A 19,921-nucleotide genomic window follows, 5' to 3' on the forward strand; every position below is an offset into this window, starting at 1 on the left:
AATTCCTGATTGGGATCGTGCGATAGCGCCGTTGCATGTCAAAATGTAGCAAGAGAAGCAGCCGACGTGAGGGACCATTCCACAGACGGCACGTGTTTATCAGACATGACAATATATGATAACCCCATGCAAGCCTTAGCCTCCCTCCTTCCCACCGTGATACATACCCACGGTGTCTTGTCTACCACTGTAGATATGAGCCGCCACAGCGCACAGCGAAAGACGAAGAATCACTGTATAAAAGTATGAACAACGACTCATCTCTCGACGTTTTTGCTGTTGATCGTAGTCGTACATACGATCTTGTCCTGGACCAAGTCGTATTTCGGCTCGATGGTCCAAGTGATCGGTGCGGTGGAATCTCTTTGCACTTCCGCTCTGACGTATTTCCAAGCCATGTCGGTCAGGTCATCTCTGAGGGATTTCACTTCTCCACCCCAATGCCTCCTACCGGCAGCAGGAATCTCATCCTTTTGAAGCACCGTTTCTTGGCTTTGATTAGTTCTCGCAAAGTGAGCAATCTGGGCAAGATAGTTTTCGTGTTGCTGGAACAACTCATCATACGCCCGACTTAAACGAGCGTCAAGGTTGGTTAGATGATCTTTGATAACCACGCTTTGCCCTCGAGGTCTGACAATAATTTCACTATCTTTGCTTGTTCCTTCCGCGGTGGAAGTGAGGCGAGAAGCAGTCGATTTCGCCTTCGCTTTGGCGTAACTCGTAAAAGTAATTCTCGGGGAATCGCCCAATGTAAGATAACTACAGTTTATACCTCTTCTACCTTCCCCGCGGAACGACGCAAGAGGATTGGGGACCAATGGAAATTCATCAAGCGTGAATGTACCTGTGCCTCCATCCGCAATGTTCTTGAGGTTATTAGGGATCAGGAAAGTGATCGGATTGCTCGCGCACACTTTATGGGGTCTTACCGTGCAGGTAGAGGGGGAATGATCCCTGTGAAGCTGAGTATCTGTTCGGAGAGTATATTGGTCTTGGTCCCTTACTCGCCACTTGCTCGATTGAGAGGCGACTGTGATGTGTGGGGCAGGGCATCCGCACGCATCGGTCAGGTGATGTTACGGGTCTGAGCGTTAACTGTCGAGATGGTATCCTGTAAGAACTTTCAACTTTGACACATTTCCATTGGCTCTTGAGCAATTGTTAGTCCGAGATCGGTGGCGAGTGGTTCCAGAGCGGCGTAGATACTTTGCGATATCTCATGCTGAATTGATGTCTCGTACTTGGATCCATTGTGATCGGGTCGTGGTTTCAGAATCGGTAGGACAGGCATTGCGCACAAGTGTGATAGAGCTCGGTGTGTTTAAGCTTCAGGGGCAGTGTATGTGATGCAGAAATATGGGAGTAAAAATTTGGAAAGCCTGATATAATATATATGTGTGTTTATCAGAAGATACAGTCTATCGAGCATGCCATGACGGCCGTTCAAGAAGACATGGCTCAGATCCTTTTTGTGAAGAGAAGCGGGCAAACGCGTTGCATGTCGTACTTGAGTGCACAATACAAACCTTGTAAAGAGTCTTTGTTCTCGCTCACGCTAGAGATATTCCAAGTGATGAAAAGAGGATATGGTCTATATCCAGACCGCTGAGTTACATGCTCTCCGGTTGCGAAGGTTGACGTGAGGTGCGGCGGATATCGGTCCGGCCGTAAGACATTCGAGATAAGCCGGTAGATAACCTTGATACCGTGTGTGAAATGACGCGGGAACATGAACACCGCTTTTCAGGCATTCCTTGCAGATCATCATGACTCGAAGAACAATAAGCACGTTCGTTCGTTCATCGCCACCTCAGGAGGTCTTCAACATGAGCAGGAACAAGTTCAAACCCTCAGAAACCCTTGTCCTCGGACAGTCATCGATGATCACCGAAGCGAGACTATCTTAGCATAGCTTTTCCGCTTTCACCGGGATCGTGCGACGTTGTGAGCCGAACGTTTGAACTACAAATGGACACCCACCTCAATCCGTGATTCAACTGCTCGAAGGTTTCATCCAACAGCAAATCCTCAGCTTTTCTTGTCTCATTTAATACATTCGTGACAATCTGTACTCGATACCCCTACGATCCGGCACAATGTCATTCATGCGTTCCACCCTCGCTAAGCGACACACGAAATCCCCTATTCAGCCATACATCCGTTCGGTGCCTCATCTGCCTTTCGAAGTATTCTTACTCTTACTCTCCTACGACCAATCTCCCTCCGTTCTCGCCAAATTATGTCTTCTCAACTCCGAGGTATATAACATCGTTCTACCGTATTTGTACCGGAAAGTCGAGCTGGACAAGAGGAACTGGTCAACGTTCTTATGGGGTTCAACGGTGATCAGACCTAAAGAGGGACCTGGTAGTTTCGTATTTAAGCCACCGCAGGACATCGTTGATAGTATTAGTAAGTTCACCAAGGAGGACGAATCCAAGGTCAAACAAGATAAATTGGAGAAGAAACGTTATTCGTATTCGTACTCGTTAACGAGTTCGAATTCGAGTTCGAAAGATATAGATCTACAATCGGGACCAGCAAGGAAGGCTCGACCCAAGGTAGAAGCCAATGAGATTACGAACAAGAGGAAGAAGGCTGCTTTAGGGATGATAAGGAAATTGATCATTAGGGATATACCGGATTTCACGACGGCTCAAACTCTTTTACATATCGTCAATCCAAATCCAACAAATACCACTACTCCCACCTCAACCTCGGCTTCGACTTCAAAGTCAAAAACCAAAGCGACCGACACAAACAAGGACGAGAATCTTCAAGTATTATTCCCTGGCTTGAGGAGATTGGTCTTGGATCTTCAAGTGCTGTATTCGCTGGCTCAGTGGAAACATTATAATGTCAAAGATCTGAGTAGCTCGTATAGGCGGATACACGATCACGATTTTATCAAAGCGCTCAAATATGCTGTACCTCGCGAACCGGATGATGCATTTTCGACTTTGGTTTCCCAACCAACGCCGACGACAACGAACGCGCAGACTTCGAGCGGTTCGTCGAACTCCTTATTGGTTAACGAATATCACGGTGATCATGATAATCACGCGGAAGAAGGATTTGAACTTGAAATCAGCGGAAACGAATCATTACTAAAGCTAAGCGATCGACCATTCTATCGCAACCATAACACCCCCGAATCGGCCCAAGCGCAATTATCGACCGATATTGTATTCCGTTATTCCAAGGAATTGCTCGAGGTGTCCCTGGGGATGGATAAATGGAAAATGACCAAATTTACATGGCATGCCCTCACGTCGGAAAGTCTGCCTTTTGTGAATAATCAGAAATGGCTGAAGGAGGTGGAATTCCATTTTGTCCGACCAAGCTATAAAACTACGAATCATATTAGAGGGCCGAACGAGTACATTGGGCCGAACGATCATAGGATATTCCGTCGACCGGAGGAAGTAGGAGTGGATATACTGAGTAGGACGATCGGGTTGAGGGGCGTATTACTTAAGTCGATTGAGGGGAAGATGGATGGGATGAGATATAAGTTCATAGGAAGTGGATTGGGGATATCGAAAAGAGGAGTAGGACTCGGAGGAGGGGATGAAGGGTCAAGTGAGGACGAGAATGAGCTTGAGCTTGAGAATCAGGATAAGTTGAGTGGGTATACGAAGAACCCACCTGGAGATATTGGAGGAGGGGTATTCAACGATGAATATTGGAATAATAATGTTACTTTCATCGCGTCGACTAGTGGGTTATTGACGGCCCAAGAGAGGGTCGAGAGGGGTCAGATGGGGTTCCTGCAAGAGGATTTGTGTAATTGTTATCCGCACAAGAACAAAAACCCCGACAAAAGTAATGGCCATAGTGCTGGTAATAGTGACGAAGGATTGAATATGACGGAAGATGGATATAGGAGACAGGCTAGACAATTGGGGTTTGAGCCGTATAGCGATTTTGTACAGAATTTGAGTGGTCATTAATCAATTGCAATGGGTCCGATACTGGACAGGTAATGTTGTATAAATATATAACGCAAAAGTCTTAAGTTCAGTAAGGATTTACCTGACACAGATCAGTCCAGACGCTTTTGTCTGCCTGCAGTTTCGAAAATGTACAGCTGCGATTATAGGAATGATGCATACTACGATTGGTTCATGTATATTGTGAGCTGACAAACTCAATCAATCCTCTCTATTTGCGGTATTCACTTTTCCGACTTGCGACTTGCTAATTACTGACTACGATAGCGACGTGGAAGGAAAGAAAAATTACATATCCTGCTTGAAAGCAATTGTGACAGATTATACTTGATGTTGATATAAGATTGGAGCACGGATAAATTACGTCTGAAAATAGGAAGTTAGACGGGACTAAGTGGTCTTTCCAGGAGGAGGACCGGCAGGGGGCTGGTACGTCGAATTGTTACTTCCGGTATTTTGGGCACCTATTTCATATCAAACCATATCAGCCATTAATGATCCACTCAAGAACGCTCCATGAAGTGGTCCGAGGTGGATGTTTCACTTACTCGTGGCGACATCGTAACCTGGGGGAGCTTTACCGCCCTCAGCAGCAGCTTGTTCCCTTTCTAACCTCTCAGCTTCTCTGGCTTGGGCCCACTCGTATCCGTGCTCATGATCATCTGCCCCGCCAGCATTGTTGGCACCGACACCAGTGTCATTCCGAGATTGGTATTGACCGGCCATGGAGGGTTGGAAGGCCTGTTGAGGGGGTTGAGGGTTGTTGCCGTATGGGTTTCCGTTGAAGTTCGAGTTACCGTAATACGATTGCGCTTGGCCTTGGTACCCCTGAGGAGGGGGTGGGTTGTTCACGTAGGGGTTTTGGCCTTGTTGGTTGTTGTTGTTGGAGTAAGGGAGGGCTGGAGGTCTGTATTTGGAGAATTGGTTTCGGAGTTGCCTGGAAACATTCCACCACATCTACAGGTCAGTCCGTTCCATTGGAGAAGAGCCGAGGGGACTTCGGGGACTCACTTTCGCCTCATGTATCCGCACAAAGCGAAGGCAGCGACCACTGCAACAGCAATCCCAAGACCAATTCCGAGCCTAGCACCCCAGGCTAGTCCTCCGTTGCAGTAGTATCGCCGACCTAGAAGAGGACGTTTGTCAATTGAGGGGCAAAATTGATCGGGAAGGTGAATTTGACATCGCCACTAGCGATTGACGCGGAAAACTCACCATAACCATCGTAACAGATTGCGGCCCTGACGTTCTGAGCTCCCAGTAGCAGGACGATCGATAGAAGTGTCGTTATGCTTGATATCATTGCTGGATGTTCGTTCTTTAATGAAAGTGTGGATGAAGGATGATTCGATCGAGTTGATAGGTGTTTAAGTATAAAGTGAGTGGGGCTATGCCAAGTTTGAATCCGCGTGCCAAGAAATCAGGAATCGCGAAAATGACAGAATGAGGGAACATATTTCACTACGTCATAATCAGTACTTTTGACGGTCATCGCCGCCCCGATCGGATTGTGATTGACAAAACATTGGATTGGGTTCGGCCAGTGTGAGAGTGAATAGATTGCTAGAGATAGCTTCACTCGCTGAGTTTGACCTTAGACCCAACGACAAGCCTTCACCATGACGCCGAAGCGCACTCATCGTACCCCATGACACGACTAACAGAGCTTGACGAGCTCGAGGAAGATCAGCCAAGATCACGATGCCGCACGATCCAGGCGACCCATCCTCGCCGGCGGCTTACCCCTCTTCTCACCCTTATCCCGACCGTCCACCAGCTGAGCCGGTCCTGAAACTACGTATAACCCACATAACATCGACCTTATCCGCGCCTCTTGCGAGCTTGAGAGACTACTATGTCCCTTCAAGGTTCTCCACTGCGATCCCACCGGGTAACCTGCCGGACAAGCTTCCGGTAATGCGGATCTTCGGGACGACGCCGAACTTGCAGAAAATATGCGCCAACATACACATGTGTTACCCCTACTTCTACGTGCCCTTCCCTATGGACAGCTCCTCGGGGGATGATCCGCTCAGACCAGAGAGAGTGATCAAGATCTGCCAGCGTTTCGCAGTCAGCTTGAACCATGCGATATGTATAGCTTCAAGGCAGAATCCAACTTCGATGGGAAATACAAGCAAGTTCGGCGGAGGCGTGGATCCGAAACACCTCCATATCGTTTCTGTCATGCTAGTCAAAGGCGTCCCGTTCTACGGCTACCATATCGGCTACTCGTATTTCCTGAAAGTGTCGTTGGCGAATCCGGGAAAGCTGTGGACGGCGTTGGAACAGCTCCGAAAACCGATTGTACTAGGCAGGATCTGGCAGCCGCATGAAGCGCATATGAACCATGTTCTACAGTTCATGTGTGATTTTGATCTGTATGGATGCGGGTGGCTAGAAGTTGGTGGAGGGAAATTTAGGGATCCTCTTCCTGGTCAGTCTTGTACCCGTTCAACATCGTTCCGTGGACATATAGCGGGGCTGACTGAGTGAGATCATTGTGTCCAGAGGGTGATCCTTATGATTCGCCTCCGTCTTCGCCTCATGGTCCACCAGACGTATTTAATACGCTTACAGTCCCCGGATCAATGTTGTACCCTATCGGCATTTCTCCGCCCAAAGATACCTACACTCCCTTGGAGATCGATATACTGCCGCATCACATCCTGAATAGGTTGCGGCTGAAACCACGTAATCTGCACCAAGACTTCATCGAGCTGCTGCACCAGCCGCTGGACCCAAACGAGAAGCTCGTACCTGCTGTAGCGGAATTATGGGAGGACGAACGGCGGAGACGGAGCTTGAAAGGGTTGAGTCTGGGCAGCGACGCTATGATGCCTGGGAGTGGAGGTATGGGAGGGAGAACGATGGCAGAGCTCGGATATAAGGTATCCGGCAAAGATGAAGAGAATAAGGGAGGGAACTGGAAGATATCGGAGGAGTTATGGCAGTTTATCCAGGATAGAATGGAAGAGGAAAGGCGCAAGAAGGGGAAATTGACTTTCAAGGGTTTCTCAAACGAGATTGCGTTAGGAAAGAACGGGGAAAAACGACAGTACGATAAGGCAAGTATATTATCATATACCTCGATACATCCATATGCTTACACAAGGGTGTAGTGGATCATGACTACTTTTCAAGCTGTTTCTGCTCATTGGCCGAGACCACCGAGACCTCCTAGATCCACTCAGAGATCACGCCGTTCTGCCAAATCGAACAACGCTTCCTCCCAACCGAACCCTCTTTCATCCCCAGGCGCTGCTTCGATAGCTTTGACTTCCTCGCCAAGAGGCCATGAAGCCTCGTCACCGACCCAGGCGGAAATCCCCCTGATCAACCTGAAAGGTGAAACACCGGAGGACGATGAAGATGGTGCAGCCGGAAACTTTGTCAATGGTCATTCATCGGAGAGCGATAGCGAAGGAGAGGAAGATAATCCCTTTGAACAATACGCTATGACTCAAGCTTCTCAACATGTACCCATAGACATGGATGTCAACACTCGAATGATTTCGCGGCACCCTTCGGAAGCTGAGGATGAGAATCGGGAAACGGATGATTATCCCGATGATGAAGGTGACAATGCTAAGAGGCATGCAGAGGAAGGTGCCAAATTCCGAGCTACACAGATGCCTAGAAAGGAAGACAAAGCGGAGATCAAGGAGGAAGCGGAAAATGAAGACGAAGATGGGGAAGAAGCTCTGTTCGATGATATCGATGACGAGGACATCACCGAGCTCATTAGACAGAACTTTCCTGGTGGAACCGGAAGTGGTCAGAGTACACCGCGCAGGACTCGATTCGGCAGTGTTCCGTTTACTCCTAGTACCCGTAGTAGCGCTACGGGCTTATCCAGCGGAGATATGTCGGAAAGAAGGGCTGAAAGGCAAAGGCGCATGATGGAACAGGCTGGTCTTGGTGATCTAGAGTAAGTGTACACCAAATACCCCTCATGCCCTTGGCCCGGGCTGATCGGCTCCGATAGCACTATTATGGATAGATCTTCTGTATCTCTGCCTTCGCCCAGAAATCCGTGGGATAATCGTCCGATTACACCTACCAAGCCCAGTACGCCGATTAGCGAAAAACCTACACCAACCACTTTGATGCGTAACTTGTTCGCCAAGAATCGCCAATCATCAATCTCTCCCCTCAACACTCCGTCGAAAAACCGAGCGGCTTTAGCGTATGATTCCCCGAACGTGATCATGTTACCCCCGCTCCGGCGTACTGAAGGAGATGTTTCCTCTTCGCCACCTTCAGCTTCGGGATCGTTGCCTCCCGACCCAGAGGATACCTTGGCGGAATTATCGCAGATGCAGAACAGGGTAACGTCGAAATTGGGTATAAGTCAAGATGATTTGGAAGATGCGAAAGAGGAATTGAAAGAGATTGAAGCTGAATTACCGGATCAGGATGTGGTAGATGCTTTCTTTCGACCTAAGCAGAAGACGCCCGTGTCAGTCTCAAACTCAAACTCACTCTCACAGTCCAATTCACGCTCGACCCGCTCGACCAAGACTTCAGCCTCAGACGAGAATGGCCAGTTCATGACGCCTACATATAAAGGCACTAAAAGACCACTCAGTCCGACTCTGAAAAATCAAGAAGGAGGTGCAGAGGAGGACACGCCTAAGGTTACCTTGGTACCTTCATCCGCTTTAAGGAATCCGGATGCGCTTGATGATCCGAACAGCCGCGTATTGAAGTCTAGGAAACGAGTCAGGCTAGCTACTCCCCCTGGAGCATCTCGACAATCTCTGATTCCCACCAAAGTGACGGTCATGCCCGTATCTACGCCCATGCCTACCCAGACACCAAAATCTACGTCAAGTACAAATGGCACAACCACCCAATCTTCTCAGCGATCTCAACCTACCACTAACTCAGATTCCACATCAAACCCTCATATCTTCTCCTCGACTTCGTGGCAGTTCCGTGAACCCCCTCCTGGTAGGCTGGAGATCATGACTTCGATGGAAGAGCATGGTGTCCCCTCGGTAATTTACCAAGCACCGTATTACTCCAACCCAATTGACGTTCCACCTCGCTCTAAGCAATTTGCAGGTCGGGTCTTCTCCCTCAAGGGAAACTCGGTCAAGGATCTACAGGATTTCGGGGGTTCCTTCCCTGATCCGCTGGGAGATAAAAGATGGTTGAAAAGTAGGAAAAGTGGTCATAGGTGGAAATGGGGCTGGGAGTATGGGATCACGCCGCCGATGGTGAAAGACGTTAAAGAGTGGTGTGAGAAGGAAGATACAGCTCAACGGATACAAAGTGAGGCCGCTTTGACTTCGAAAGCGAAAGACGTCCAGCTGATTTTGTTGTGATGGGTTGGTAGGGGAAAAGCGTATTCTTCTGACATCACAAGTGAGCCAATCATTCATTGACATTTTCTTTACGTGAAGGATATGAAGCTGATTCAAGAGGGACTTGAACATAGCTCGAAAAGCCTACTCAGAAAAGCAAATTCGGATTCAAATTCTCTCAAAAGCAGAAATCTAAAGAGTCCAAACGGGAACAGCAGAACATGTCGGTATTGGCTTTGGAAGTCTTTGGTGAGTTAATCCCTCAGTCGAGAACACAATTCACTCTGGCTTTTTCCAGAAGGTGTGAGTGGAAGCTGAATACTTGGCGTGCGCTCGGACAGCCCAATCTCGTAATCAGCTCCTACCTGATCCAGAGAAAGATGCGGTAACAGCTGTATTCTACTGTTATCAGAACGACGACCCAACCCTAGAGGATAATACGAAACATAAAGGGTATCATACGGGGTATATCATCTTGAAAGACCCGAAAAAGACCAAAGCCACCAGTATAGAGGACGAGACCAAACGTCTGAAGATCCAGGAGGATATCAAATGTACTGTCCTGGAGAACGAGCTCGACTTGATCAATTTCGTAGTCGACTTAACGAAACATTGGGATCCGGACGTATTGGCCGGATGGGAGTTACATAATTCGAGTTGGGGGTATCTTGTCAGTCGAGCTCATGAGGAGTTTTGTGAGTCAATCGAAACCTGTTTGTCATAGGTGTCCTTTCTTTGTTGCTCAGAATGGGCGGGATCGTGAGATAATGATATTTTAAAGCTGATCTCAATTCGCTTTATGTTATCTCATCTGTGGTATTCGTACAGCGATTGACCTTATGGATCAACTGTCACGAGTCGTGTCAGGTCACACGGGACCCAAGAAAGATGGATACTCGGCGCACCATACCTCGACCTTCAAAGTCTCCGGTAGACATATTCTGAATATTTGGAGAATATGTAGATCTGAGATCAACTTGAATAATTACTCCTTCGAGAATGTCGTTTTTCATTTATTGCATCAAAGGTGAGTCGGCCTATTCACTTTACAAATTTCTGAGGTTCCGGCTCCGTCATCCGAAATGACTTGATGTATGAGCACGACTGACGGATTACCCCCTTTTTGACCAATTTAGAATACCCCGTTATTCGCCTGCTAATCTCACAGCACTCTGGCGAAGCAAGACCCCCGAACATGCGCATCGAGTACTAAGATACTATTTTCAACGCGTGGTGATCTATATGGAAATCGTCGATGCTGCTGAGATTATCACTAAGAATGCGTGAGTCTTAGAAAGCACACACCTCCCCGTTGTGTATGAACCTCATTGGCATCCGTAACATCCATTTACTGACTTATCTAATGTTGTCTAGTGAATTTGCCAGAGTATTCGGAGTTGATTTTGCCTCTGTCATGTTCCGTGGATCGCAATACAAAGTCGAATCGTTCATGTTCCGGATTGCCAAACCTGAGAGTTTCGTCTTGGTTTCTCCGTCGAAAGAACAGGTAAGCTTTCCTATTCCCTTTCTTTCTCTCTCACTGTGATTGCTATCCTGCAATTCAATACACGGTAAGAGCTGAGATGTATCATTGGGTTCTAGGTTGGATTACAGAATGCCCCTTTTGCTGTACCCTTGATAGCTGAACCGGAATCGAAATATTATACTCATCCAATACTGGTGCTGGATTTCCAGTCCCTATATCCGTCAATTATGATCGCGTACAATATCTGTTTCTCGACTTGTCTAGGCAGAGTTGAGAAGTTTAAGGGAACGAATAAATTCGGGTTTACGGAGTTGAAAGTGGCTGATGGGTTGTTGGAACTTTTGAAAGATTATTTGACGGGTAAGCTATCTTGCGTTCTCTCCAGTCTACTTTTTCTCCTAAGCTACGCAGTGGCCTCAAGCAGTCCTTCGATATACACATGCAAACGCCAACGAATCGCCGACCAGCCTAGCTAATGAGCTGAATTTCGGTGGTAGTCACGCCAAACGGGATGATCTTCGTCAAGCCTGCTGTCAGGAAGAGTCTTCTAGCGAAAATGTTGGGTGAGATACTCGATACGCGAGTCATGGTCAAACATGCTATGAAAGGATCGAGGGGCGATAAGGTCAGCTTCAAAGACACGCTCCCAGTAGATTGTCAGAAGCTGAATGACTCTTTGCCATGGTCTCTTTTAGTCATTGACATCGTTACTCAATGCTCGACAACTCGGTCTGAAGCTTATGGCGGTGCGTACTTAAGGATTCATCCTTGATTGACCCGAAAGCTGATATGGCGTGATGATCAGAACGTCACGTATGGATATACTAGTGCGACATACTCTGGACGGATGCCTTGTATCGAAGTTGCAGATTCGATTGTGCAAACAGGTCGAGAAACGCTTGAAAAGGTCGGTCTATCTCGCTTTCCATTTCTTTGTCTTCTTGCAATTCGCCACAAATCGATTTTGAATCAATGCTCAAAGTAACGGTTGCCATTGTCATTCACATCGCTGACGCCTTGTTTCTTACGCTCCTAGGCACAAGAATTGATTCATTCTCGGAAAGATTGGGACGCGCAAGTAGTCTATGGTGATACAGACTCGCTTTTTGTAGCTTTACCTGGTCGATCGAAAGAGCAGGCTTTTAAAATCGGTAATGATATTGCGGATGCTGTCACGGCTCTGAATCCAAAACCAGTCAAATTGAAATTCGAAAAGGTTAGCTAGTGTCTGTCTACCTCGTCTTCTCCTCTGTTCCTCTTGTCTTCCTCTTTTCCATTTCCCGTCCTCTCTTGCTTCAGATGAGTAGCTTTTGGACATCAGAAGCTGACTTGATGAGGTACTAGGTATATATGGGATCAGTACTCATGGCGAAAAAACGATATGTAGGATTCAAGTATGAACACCCGGACGATACTGAGCCGGTCTTCGATGCGAAGGGGATAGAAACTATACGGCGAGATGGCTTTCCCGCTCAGCAGAAGATAGAGGAAGTGTGTCTGAAGTGGGTGGATATTGATCAGTAGTTGGTGTTGCAATGAATCAAGCTGATAATTCGGCAATCAATGAATCGCGTACACAGGTTACTCTTTCGTACTCAGGACTTATCGCAGATCAAAGACTTTTGCCGTCAAGAGTGGACCAAGATTCTACAGAATAGAGTATCCGTACAGGATTTCATTGTTGCCAAAGAAGTCAGACTGGGTTCTTATTCGTAGGTCCCATTTTCACTCTCGCTTTCATCATTCCACTAAAGGCTATATAAGTCCGATGCATATCACTTGACGTAGGACAAGCTAATCTCAAGTCGTTGTCCATAGGGAAAAAGGAGTCCCTCCACCAGGAGCAGCCGTGGCTTATCGACGAATCCTGAAAGATCCACGAGACGAGCCTCAATACGGCGAACGAGTCCCGTATATAATAAGCAATGCCGATGGGAAACGACTTATCGAGCGCGCTCGAACACCCGAAGATATATTGGCGAATCGGACGCTATCGATCGACTCGGAGTATTACATCAGAAATCTACTGATACCTCCGCTGAGCAGGATCTTCAATCTTGTAGGTGCAGATGTGGAGAATTGGTTCGATACGATGCCTCGGACGAAACGGGTGGGGAAATATGAAAGGCAGAATGAGATTTTTCGATCGAACACGAGTGCAAATACAGCAGCAGCTAGTAATGCAAAAGGCCGAGGTGGAGGAGCGAGAGGCGGAGGCCAAGGAAGGGGAAATGGAAAAGGAAAAGGAAAAGGACGGGGAATGAGGATTGATAGTCATTTCAAGAGTAGTCATTGTATAGTCTGCGGGGTGGATTCTAGCTCGAGTGAGTGCTTCTTTGATGTCGCGAGGCGAGGCGCGGGGCAGGGGATGGATGGGCGATCGAAGGCGAGGAATGACCAAGAAGGGCGGGAAAGGACGAAAGATGTTGAAAGTTGACGGGCCAGTCAATCTCGATGAGTATGGTCAAGCTGACATATCGTCACCGTGGCGGTATAAACCAGCTATTTGCGAAGAATGTCAATCCGATCCATCAACCACGACTCACGCGTTATTATCCCGCTCTCAATTGGCCTCTTCGAAATTGATGGACCTGCACAAGATCTGCGCGTCGTGCAGCGGCATACCCGTTGGAGAGAAGATCATGTGTGATTCGATCGATTGTCCGATCACTTACGCTCGGATCAACGCTGAGAGGGATGTAGAGGATCTAGAGGATGTTGGGGAGTTGTTGAGGGATTTGCAATTGGGCCAAAATCATGATGATGGAGGAGGGGTCATGGAGATAGAGTGAATGAGATAGATGGGATTGGCACGGGATTGGATAACTCGGGTCGAACATTCTAACTGCATTTGCGATTGCGAGTATCTGCATCCTTGTACCATAGACAGAGATCAAGATACGCCACGACTTCGTCACTATCCTTCGTATTTTATACCTTTGCCTGCACTTGAGCTGTCTTTCACAGGTTGTACTTTATGTTGTATTCAGTATCAGCATATATGGCTTGCCACTCATTGCGTGCCCATGCATCTGCACAGAGGTAATCCTTGCGAGTCCAAATCGACTACTTCGCCTCACACTGCAAATTACACTGGGGATCGGTTCGATTGAATATGCAATACTGGTAATTCGGTAATTCATTACTTTTGCATCCACTACACTCATGGCTCATCTATCTATCTACTTCTGTGTCCACTGGTCGAGTAATGATGTCAAAGTACCGTCCATGTCGCCCGCCTTCGGCCTACAGCTCCTCATGCTTGGGCGGCTCAGGGCCTCTATCCGTCGGTTTCGCTTTAGAGATATACGTCGTGCCCATCTGATCACCCGTGGGCTGGGTCACATCCTCCAGTACCGGTCCAGAATGAGTCGGACTGGCCAACGTGGTGGAAGTGGTTGAGGTCGTCTCCTCCGATAAATCAGGTTCGGAATGCGTGGATTCAGTCAATTCGGGTCCGTGGTCTGTCGGACTGGCGTGCGTCGTTGATGTGGTCGGAGTATAGGTGGACGAGGATGGTCTAGGTCTTCGAGGGGGTTTCTTGTTAATCAGACGAAGGACCTATATAATGTCGAATAAGGAGTGGGTTTATCAGCATCAATAAATGCCAATTGTCATTAAGGCTTGAGCTCGATTGACAAGAATACAAGGAGCGCTACAGAAAAGTCGAAGTGCAAATCCAGATGATGCTCGGAATTGACATTGTTCGACTGGAATGGATAAGATGGTTTCAAATGGGCAAAGAAGCGCAAAGCAAACTCACAGTCATCTGCAACTTCTTACCCCTACTATCCAACTCATCAGCCTTAATCACCGGATCCGCCGTCTTATCGCCATCCAATTTGACTTGTCTCTTCATCAGATCGTCCATCCACACTTCGTTCTCCTTCATCTGCGCCTCGACCTCGGTCAACTCTTCGTCGGTGTACTTGGGCGGTATGGCCGGGTTCTCATCCGTCGCGTTCTTGGCGATTTCAAGGGCTAGGGTATTGTTCTGACGAGCTTCAACGAGGAATGTCCGAGAGGCGAACATGGCTTGTTGGAATGCCTCGATCGCCTTGGGACGATGGAGGTATTCTTTGAATCGGGATAAGATCGGTAATTCCAGTGCCCTAATCGAGGTCAAGGCCAACCGGATATCAGCTATGCTCTTTGCTCTTTGTAATGCTTTACTTTGCTTTGCTTCGGCAGTGATTCTGACTGCGAAAGTAGGTTGACTGAGAAACAAGAGAGAAGTGTCAGGCTAGCTCGACTCACTCTAGATCTGCTCTCTTTCCCTTGAGAGTCGCTTCGTCAGCAGTCTCAGCATGATCGCCCAACCATTCCATCGATTTATCTACCAGCTTCCTCAGCGTATCCCGTTCTTTCGCAGACGCATATTCATGCAGGGCCTTGTTATCGGCGTCTTGGCTCAACAGGCCGGACAATCGATAAAGATACCCTTCGAGGAGGTTCCGAGCTTCTTCTCGAGCGAATTTAGCGGATTCGAAGGAAGCTATCGATTGTAGCCTACAATTGAACGCAGAATACTTATCAATATCAATGACTCTGCCCAGTCACATCGAATGATCACAAAAACACACTGTCCGCAATGAATTAAGGGTAACAGCCCACTCACCTGGCTTGAGTAGTCCTTTTTTCTTCCCCGCTCATGGGTCTTATACCCGTATGTCTCTCTTTGAACTTCAACGCCACTTTCTGTTTCTTGGTCTCCTTCTTCTTCTCATCCTTCGAGCTCGTGTTCGTGTTTGTATTCGTCGTAGTTTCAACATCCTGGCCTCCATTCTCTTCCGCTCCTTCGCCAGTCGTCGATTCTTTATCTTTGTCTTTCTTACTGCCGAACAACCCCTTCAGGGCTCCGGCTACACCAGAATCTTTTTCCTCCACATCAGGAACGCTCGAAGTCAAAATGGCATTCGCTACAGATAAATAACCCCTCGGATCCAATCTCAACGTGACTTGCACAATGGGTGAAGGTCCCGTAAAGTTCCTGACCGCTTTCTGGATATCCGAGATAGTCACCGATAAGATGGGTTTCGACTTTGCGTCTTTCTCTGTCGTACTAGTTGACTCCCCCTTAACCAAGTGCGTCGATTGAGTGAAATCAAGAGTGATCTCATCTTTATCCGTTGGGAGGGTCAAGACTTTTCTTTCGCCCAATTTGGTGCCCTGGGCAAAGACGACTTCGTCTCCCATTTTTATATCATGGAACGATCTCTCTGTCAGATTTAGGTTCTTCATCTTGAAAGTCCTTGATAAGGCTGCCCCGTAATATGCCGCACCAAGGACAGCAGCTTCGTCCGTATTGACATTTTGTGCGATCTTGTCATCTGATCCACCAAGAACGGACTTCAGGGCGTTTTGGACTAGGGGTACTCTTGTATTCCCGCCAAAGAGGATGACGGAGTTGATATCGTCTAGCTTAAGGCCGGAGGAAGTCAATGCTGAAGTGATAGGATGGGAATAAAGGGGGATGGAGGATTCGATAGAATCTTCTAGGGAGGTTCTGGAGATTTTAGATCGGTAATCCACGTCATTGTATAGTGATTCGATCTGTGTGAAGCCAAATGATGAGTCAGTGATTTCGGCTGAAGGAAGACGGCGTGTGGAGGTGGGCACTCACAGCTACATTGGCCTCCTGATTTGCGCTCAGGATATGCTTTACTCGATTAGCTTCTCTAGCCAATTTCGCCAAGGCTTTCTTATCTTCCTTTATACCCTTCTGGCCGCTCTTCTTGATGAAGTCTTCCAACAGGATATCTTGGATTGACGTGTCCAGTAAGACCCCTCCGATATTCTCGTAGCCTACTCCGAGAACTTCGATGTGTGTGGTATTGATAGCGGTTTTCGATTTCGGGGTCGGTAAATAGCTAGTTTGGTAGAAAGCTAATACCGTTGCTGTAGTCGACAAAGCACCTGAATCGTACACTACATGGTACTCTTTTTCGCCGACACCAGTTTCAAGATTGTAATCCGGGAAAGTTCTAGTCATAGCATAGTTGAGAGCTACACCTGTTCCTTCGCCAATCATAGCTAAACAGCTTAATCCCTGTAATTCTAGTGCGTCTTTGTAGGCTTTTCGCTGGTAATGATCCCACCATGCTGGGACGGTGACTATCACTTGATTGATAGGTTCGGGTGTGGACCCGGAGGGTAAGAGAGTCTCGGCAAGATGACGGTAATAGGAGATCTGATGTGCTAGAAGCGCGGTGGGTGTCCATACTTCTTCGCTTGACGAAGGGGATGGAGAGACGTGAGAAGGCGAGGAAGGGTGAGGGAAGATCAAGACCCCGTCATTGGTCAGGGAGGGAGGATTGGGGTAGAGCGGTAGTTGGTGTTGGGATGTTGAGCCGAGAAGGGGTTTGACGTAAGGGAAATGAGTGTCGGGGAAACGGGTTGCCTATAATGCGCAGGTGATTGGTCAGCTCAAACCAGCTCGGCTAGCCTCAGCACACAAGAAAGCGACGCGCTGAAGCTTGATCAGTTTCAAAAGACTCACAGCCATCTTGGCTTCAGCTCCGAAGACCCTATCATCCCGCTTCCAACCCACGACACTCGATATTTTCCGCTTACTATCCTTGTCCAGCACGACATCGAACGGTACTCCAGGCTTGATGAGGGATAATTTCGTGAACTCTGCTCCGTAGTCTATAGCTAGCACAGCAGCTTGGATAGCCGGTGCTAGCAGCAGAAGGAGGAGGGACAGGATATGCGTCGGACGCATTGTGAAAGGGTTTCTATCCGGTTGATCTGGTTCACGAAGGCTTGGACAATTACCCGTTTCGTAGGAGGGTCGACGATGCTACACAGGTGATTCTATGCCTATGATCTGTGAGGCATAACGCGCCAGAGTTGATCCGCTGGGCTGTTGATGGTTATGCAGATGCTGTTTATGCTATAGCTGCTGGTATTATGGTTGACTATGACCACATTAGGCCAACACACCATTGACGTCTTCGACTTTCTTTGGAACCACCTCCACGCCGACCTCCACGTCTACTTTATTTAATATGGTGTTCCACTTACTCAACTTTACTTAGCGTGGTTTCCATGATGACGGTTCTGGCAATCGTTCGGGTATTCCAGATCTTATCTAATCACGACATGCAATGGATTATCTGGAATAACTACGATTGATTTCTAATCGGAAATTTCACGCAGAACGACGTCAGAGCGAGTAGGAGTGTGGAAACCATCAACAAATCCAAAATTATCACCATTACTCAGCAATGGATATATCATAGCAAGCATACAACTTCTCATAGTCTCGCTCAAGAAATTTACGGTATATATATAATCATCAGAACCACTCAACCGAAAGGATTGATGTCTTGACCTTGAGAATTCGCTTTGGAAGCAGAACGCAGGTAAACATATAGCAAAGCAAGCATCGATTTCTATTAGACCCGCGTAATCTCGTTGAATCGACGCAAAATGACCAGTAACAATCAAGATATCTTGACACCGCAATATACAACGGAGCAAATAGATAAATTTAACGTCGAGCTAGAAGGTAAATCGCCTCAGGATATATTACGATGGGCTATCGATAATTTGCAAGGATTATTCCAAACGACCGCTTTCGGGCTGTGAGTGCAATGAGGGAACAACATCAACAATCCAAAGGCGTATTCGCAAAGGGTTACATGTGCTGACTAGTCTGTGGGTGCTTTTGTCCTCCTCGTCCCCAATAGGACCGGAACAGCAGCTCTGGATATGGTCTCCAAGATCTCTCAAGAGCGAGAAGAGATCCATTTAGTCCCTTTAGTGAGTTGACCGTTCCTTCCTGTCAGCCTGTCAGCCTGTCAGCCTGTCTACGTCAATAACCCATACCTTTGTTCACTTCTCTGCGATATCAGCTAAGCTAAGCTAAGCTAACGTCAACGTCGGATGCCTACCAGATATTCCTAGATACATTACATCATTTCCCCGAGACCGTCCAATTATCGCAAACAGCCTCCGAGGCCTACCTAGCCGAGATGCACGTGTATCGCCCACCAGGCGTATCCACCGCCGAAGAGTTCGCTGCGAAGTACGGCGAGAAGCTATGGGAGACGGACGAAGCGTCGTATGATTACCTAGTCAAGGTCGAACCTGCCGCTAGGGCGTACAAGGAATTAGGCGTTAGGGCAATCATAACGGGTCGCCGAAAATCCCAGGGGTCAGATAGGGCGTCGTTGAAAGTGTTAGAGGTGGATGAGAGGGGATTGATAAAGGTTAATCCATTAATCAATTGGACTTTTAAGGAGGTCAAGGAGTATATAGATAAAGAGTGAGTCGAGCTTGAGTTTGGGTTTGGGTTTTGGCTCTTGAGGAGATGGTCTTGAAGAGATTTGATATTTCCCTCGTACGCCCTACTTCCCAACGACTGCTAAAAATCCTTCTGATTTGCGTCGCGGTGCTGTCCTATTCTATCCTGATCTTCATACAATACAAATTAACTACCTGATCAACTTCACTCGGATCTCTTAAAGCCTTCACATGAAACACTTGATTTCTGTTGAAAACCGCAGGTTGGATCTGCATGCTGATCACCATCGTCTGTGAATAGGAACGTGCCCTACAACCCCTTATTGGATCAAGGCTACAAATCAATAGGCGATGTCCATTCAACCGCCCCGCCCGATCCGAACGCCGTCAACAGTGATGCGGGCGAGAGGAGCGGTAGATGGCAAGGGAAGTCAAAGACGGAATGTGGGCTGCACGTGAATTACTTTGAGATGAAGAAGAAGTTCGAGGAGAAGGAGAAAGAGCAAGGTAAAGGCCAAGCTGAGGGTACGACTGATCAATGAAACCAATCAGTGTTGTTTCATCATGAATATAAACCAGGATGATCAATGTGCATTCTTTGTCATGCGCATACATTTACGCTTTATGCGATTTCTCGCATAGTATGACGAAATCTACTTTTTTCCAGGACAAAGTTCAGCTTAACACGACATGAGACAATACAATTACAATTACAACACAATCAAATGAATTGAATCATCTCAAATGAAATAGAGGCAACTGCCATTTTTGATCAGGGCGTTGTCTAGATGACGAAATACCTTTCTCTCACATTGTTGTGAAGGTGAAGAGCCGCAGACCCAGCCAAGGCTTGGATAGGTACAGGACAGTATACAATCTGATGCATGCTACGTGATCGTGATTTACATAAAAGTCGACAC

General features: G+C 47.5%; 6 protein-coding genes across 6 annotated transcripts; 3 read left to right on the forward strand and 3 right to left on the reverse strand.

Annotated features, from left to right (window-relative positions):
• Positions 1–257: 257 nt before the first annotated feature.
• I303_103618 (uncharacterized protein) lies at positions 258–1,291 on the reverse strand (the record flags this gene model as incomplete). The annotated part of the gene is made up of 2 exons (XM_018406959.1): positions 258–1,030; positions 1,135–1,291. 2 exons carry the CDS (start codon positions 1,289–1,291, stop codon positions 258–260), a joined length of 930 nt encoding a protein of 309 aa, XP_018263767.1.
• Positions 1,292–2,096: 805 nt separating this feature from the next.
• I303_103619 (uncharacterized protein) lies at positions 2,097–3,953 on the forward strand (the record flags this gene model as incomplete). Its single annotated transcript, XM_018406960.1, has 1 exon — positions 2,097–3,953. One exon carries the CDS (start codon positions 2,097–2,099, stop codon positions 3,951–3,953), a length of 1,857 nt encoding a protein of 618 aa, XP_018263768.1.
• A 390-nt stretch (positions 3,954–4,343) lies between these two features.
• On the reverse strand, positions 4,344–5,256 carry I303_103620 (uncharacterized protein; the record flags this gene model as incomplete). Its single annotated transcript, XM_018406961.1, has 4 exons — positions 4,344–4,417; positions 4,502–4,890; positions 4,965–5,079; positions 5,169–5,256. 4 exons carry the CDS (start codon positions 5,254–5,256, stop codon positions 4,344–4,346), a joined length of 666 nt encoding a protein of 221 aa, XP_018263769.1.
• Positions 5,257–5,654: 398 nt separating this feature from the next.
• On the forward strand, positions 5,655–13,543 carry I303_103621 (uncharacterized protein; the record flags this gene model as incomplete). Its single annotated transcript, XM_065968791.1, has 19 exons — positions 5,655–6,390; positions 6,465–7,021; positions 7,076–7,884; positions 7,942–9,233; positions 9,298–9,326; positions 9,400–9,514; positions 9,607–9,960; positions 10,094–10,292; positions 10,402–10,548; positions 10,640–10,772; positions 10,868–11,111; positions 11,249–11,376; positions 11,447–11,497; positions 11,557–11,658; positions 11,788–11,967; positions 12,096–12,253; positions 12,332–12,463; positions 12,570–13,075; positions 13,254–13,543. The coding sequence occupies 19 exons, from the start codon at positions 5,655–5,657 to the stop codon at positions 13,541–13,543; spliced, it is 6,162 nt and encodes a 2,053-aa protein (XP_065824863.1).
• Positions 13,544–13,997: 454 nt separating this feature from the next.
• On the reverse strand, positions 13,998–17,475 carry I303_103622 (uncharacterized protein; the record flags this gene model as incomplete). Its single annotated transcript, XM_018406963.1, has 6 exons — positions 13,998–14,312; positions 14,515–14,863; positions 15,009–15,260; positions 15,370–16,304; positions 16,375–17,151; positions 17,251–17,475. 6 exons carry the CDS (start codon positions 17,473–17,475, stop codon positions 13,998–14,000), a joined length of 2,853 nt encoding a protein of 950 aa, XP_018263771.1.
• A 710-nt stretch (positions 17,476–18,185) lies between these two features.
• On the forward strand, positions 18,186–19,543 carry I303_103623 (phosphoadenosine phosphosulfate reductase; the record flags this gene model as incomplete). The annotated part of the gene is made up of 4 exons (XM_018406964.1): positions 18,186–18,340; positions 18,446–18,518; positions 18,653–19,023; positions 19,303–19,543. 4 exons carry the CDS (start codon positions 18,186–18,188, stop codon positions 19,541–19,543), a joined length of 840 nt encoding a protein of 279 aa, XP_018263772.1.
• Positions 19,544–19,921: the final 378 nt, after the last annotated feature.

Source organism: Kwoniella dejecticola, chromosome 4 (genome assembly GCF_000512565.2).
Source record: "Kwoniella dejecticola CBS 10117 chromosome 4, complete sequence".
Taxonomy (NCBI): Eukaryota; Fungi; Basidiomycota; class Tremellomycetes; order Tremellales; family Cryptococcaceae; genus Kwoniella; species Kwoniella dejecticola.